We start from the raw sequence: 1,418 nt of genomic DNA on the forward strand, positions 1-1,418 counted from the left end.
TTCCCTCTGAGGTGGAGAAGAGGTTAAGGTTGGAATGGCCCTTCCAGGAACAACTGATCCTCAGAGAACAGTATCAGAAAAAGTTCAAGAATAGCACCTACTCGAGTAAGAAATGAAAAGCACCCTGCAGGTGTTCCAACCCCCAAAATATTTGAATAGTTTGGACTTGGGCTTGAATCTAATAATCCTTAACTAACCATTGTGCAAAGCTGTGACCAGTTGCCGTTAAGTCAACCCAACTCACGGTGACCCCCTGTGTGTCAAGAACAGTGCTCCATAGGGTTTTCCAGCTGCCTCTTTGAAAGGAGATCACCAGGCCTTTCTTCTGAGGTACCTCAGAGTGGACTGAGACCTCTAACCTTTTGGTTAGCAGTCCAGCACATTAAGCTTCTGCCCCATTCAGGGACTTTGTACAAAGTAGCCAAATGCTTAACCATGTTCCACCAGAGCTCATATCACAAAATTGTATAGTACTCAAATGTTTTCTAAAGTTAATGGGAAATCTTGAACTCAAAGTTCTATCTGCTTTTCTTTTTTCAATCTGGCTTTGCTTGTTGGTCATTGAGTGAAATATAGAAATCAATTATTCACAAACTGATAATGACCTTCACTACTATGTAGAACCAGGGAGTCAAGGAAACATAAATCTATTCCTCATAGAAAAGTAAAACATAAAAATATAAAGGGTACAACGTGGAGTCCTTCACACCTCCTGGTCTACCCTGTTGCCCTGCCCAGAGAGAACCCCTATTATAAGTTGGTATGTATCATTAGGCAAGGAAATCCTGAGTCATGCCAGAGTCCTGGCCATTAGACAATGTTCTCGCTTTGTTTCCTCTGTGGCTTTGCAAACACAGGACTAGCTCAGTAACTTGAGAAATTACTTCTATTCACTGATATAGTTTTACAGTCTTTGAAATCAAATGTATTGTTCCACATAGTCTTTAAAGCACACAAAACAAATAATTCTTATTTAACTCTGAAATATACTTGTGTTTGTAAGTTGTTTTGTATCTAACTAACCACCACTCATCCATCAGTCTGTCATACCGTGGTGGCATGCATGTTGCTGTGATGCTGGAAGCTATGTCACCAGAATTTCAAATACCAGTAGGGTCGCCTATTGTGGAAAGGTCCAGAAGAGCTTCCAAACTAAGACAGACTAAGAAGAAGGATGTGGCCAGAGGTCCACTTCTGAAAAAAAAATTGGCCACTAAAATCTTGTGAATAGCAGAGAAACATTGTTATTTTCCTAGATCTCTGTTAATGAAATGATCTGCTCGGATCCTCTAAAACTGTCTTTTGACTTTTGAAAAATAAATTATCTTGAAGTTAACTAAATTTGGGTTACCAAAACCAAATCCATTGCGGTTGAGTCAATTCTGACTCATAATGAACTATTTAAAAAAAAAAAAAAA

General features: G+C 39.1%; 1 protein-coding gene across 1 annotated transcript in view; it reads left to right on the top strand.

The window, feature by feature from the left end:
• Window positions 1-1,418, top strand: part of HPSE (heparanase) — a 78,543-nt gene that overhangs the window by 19,168 nt on the left and 57,957 nt on the right. The window contains exon 4 of the mRNA XM_007946806.1: window positions 1-105. Within this exon, the coding sequence (XP_007944997.1) occupies window positions 1-105 (105 nt within the window). The remainder of the gene's footprint in view (window positions 106-1,418) is intronic.

The sequence above is a fragment of the Orycteropus afer genome, unplaced genomic scaffold (genome assembly GCF_000298275.1).
Source record: "Orycteropus afer afer isolate SDZICR_OR568_19922 unplaced genomic scaffold, OryAfe1.0 scaffold00172, whole genome shotgun sequence".
NCBI lineage: Eukaryota > Metazoa > Chordata > Mammalia > Tubulidentata > Orycteropodidae > Orycteropus > Orycteropus afer.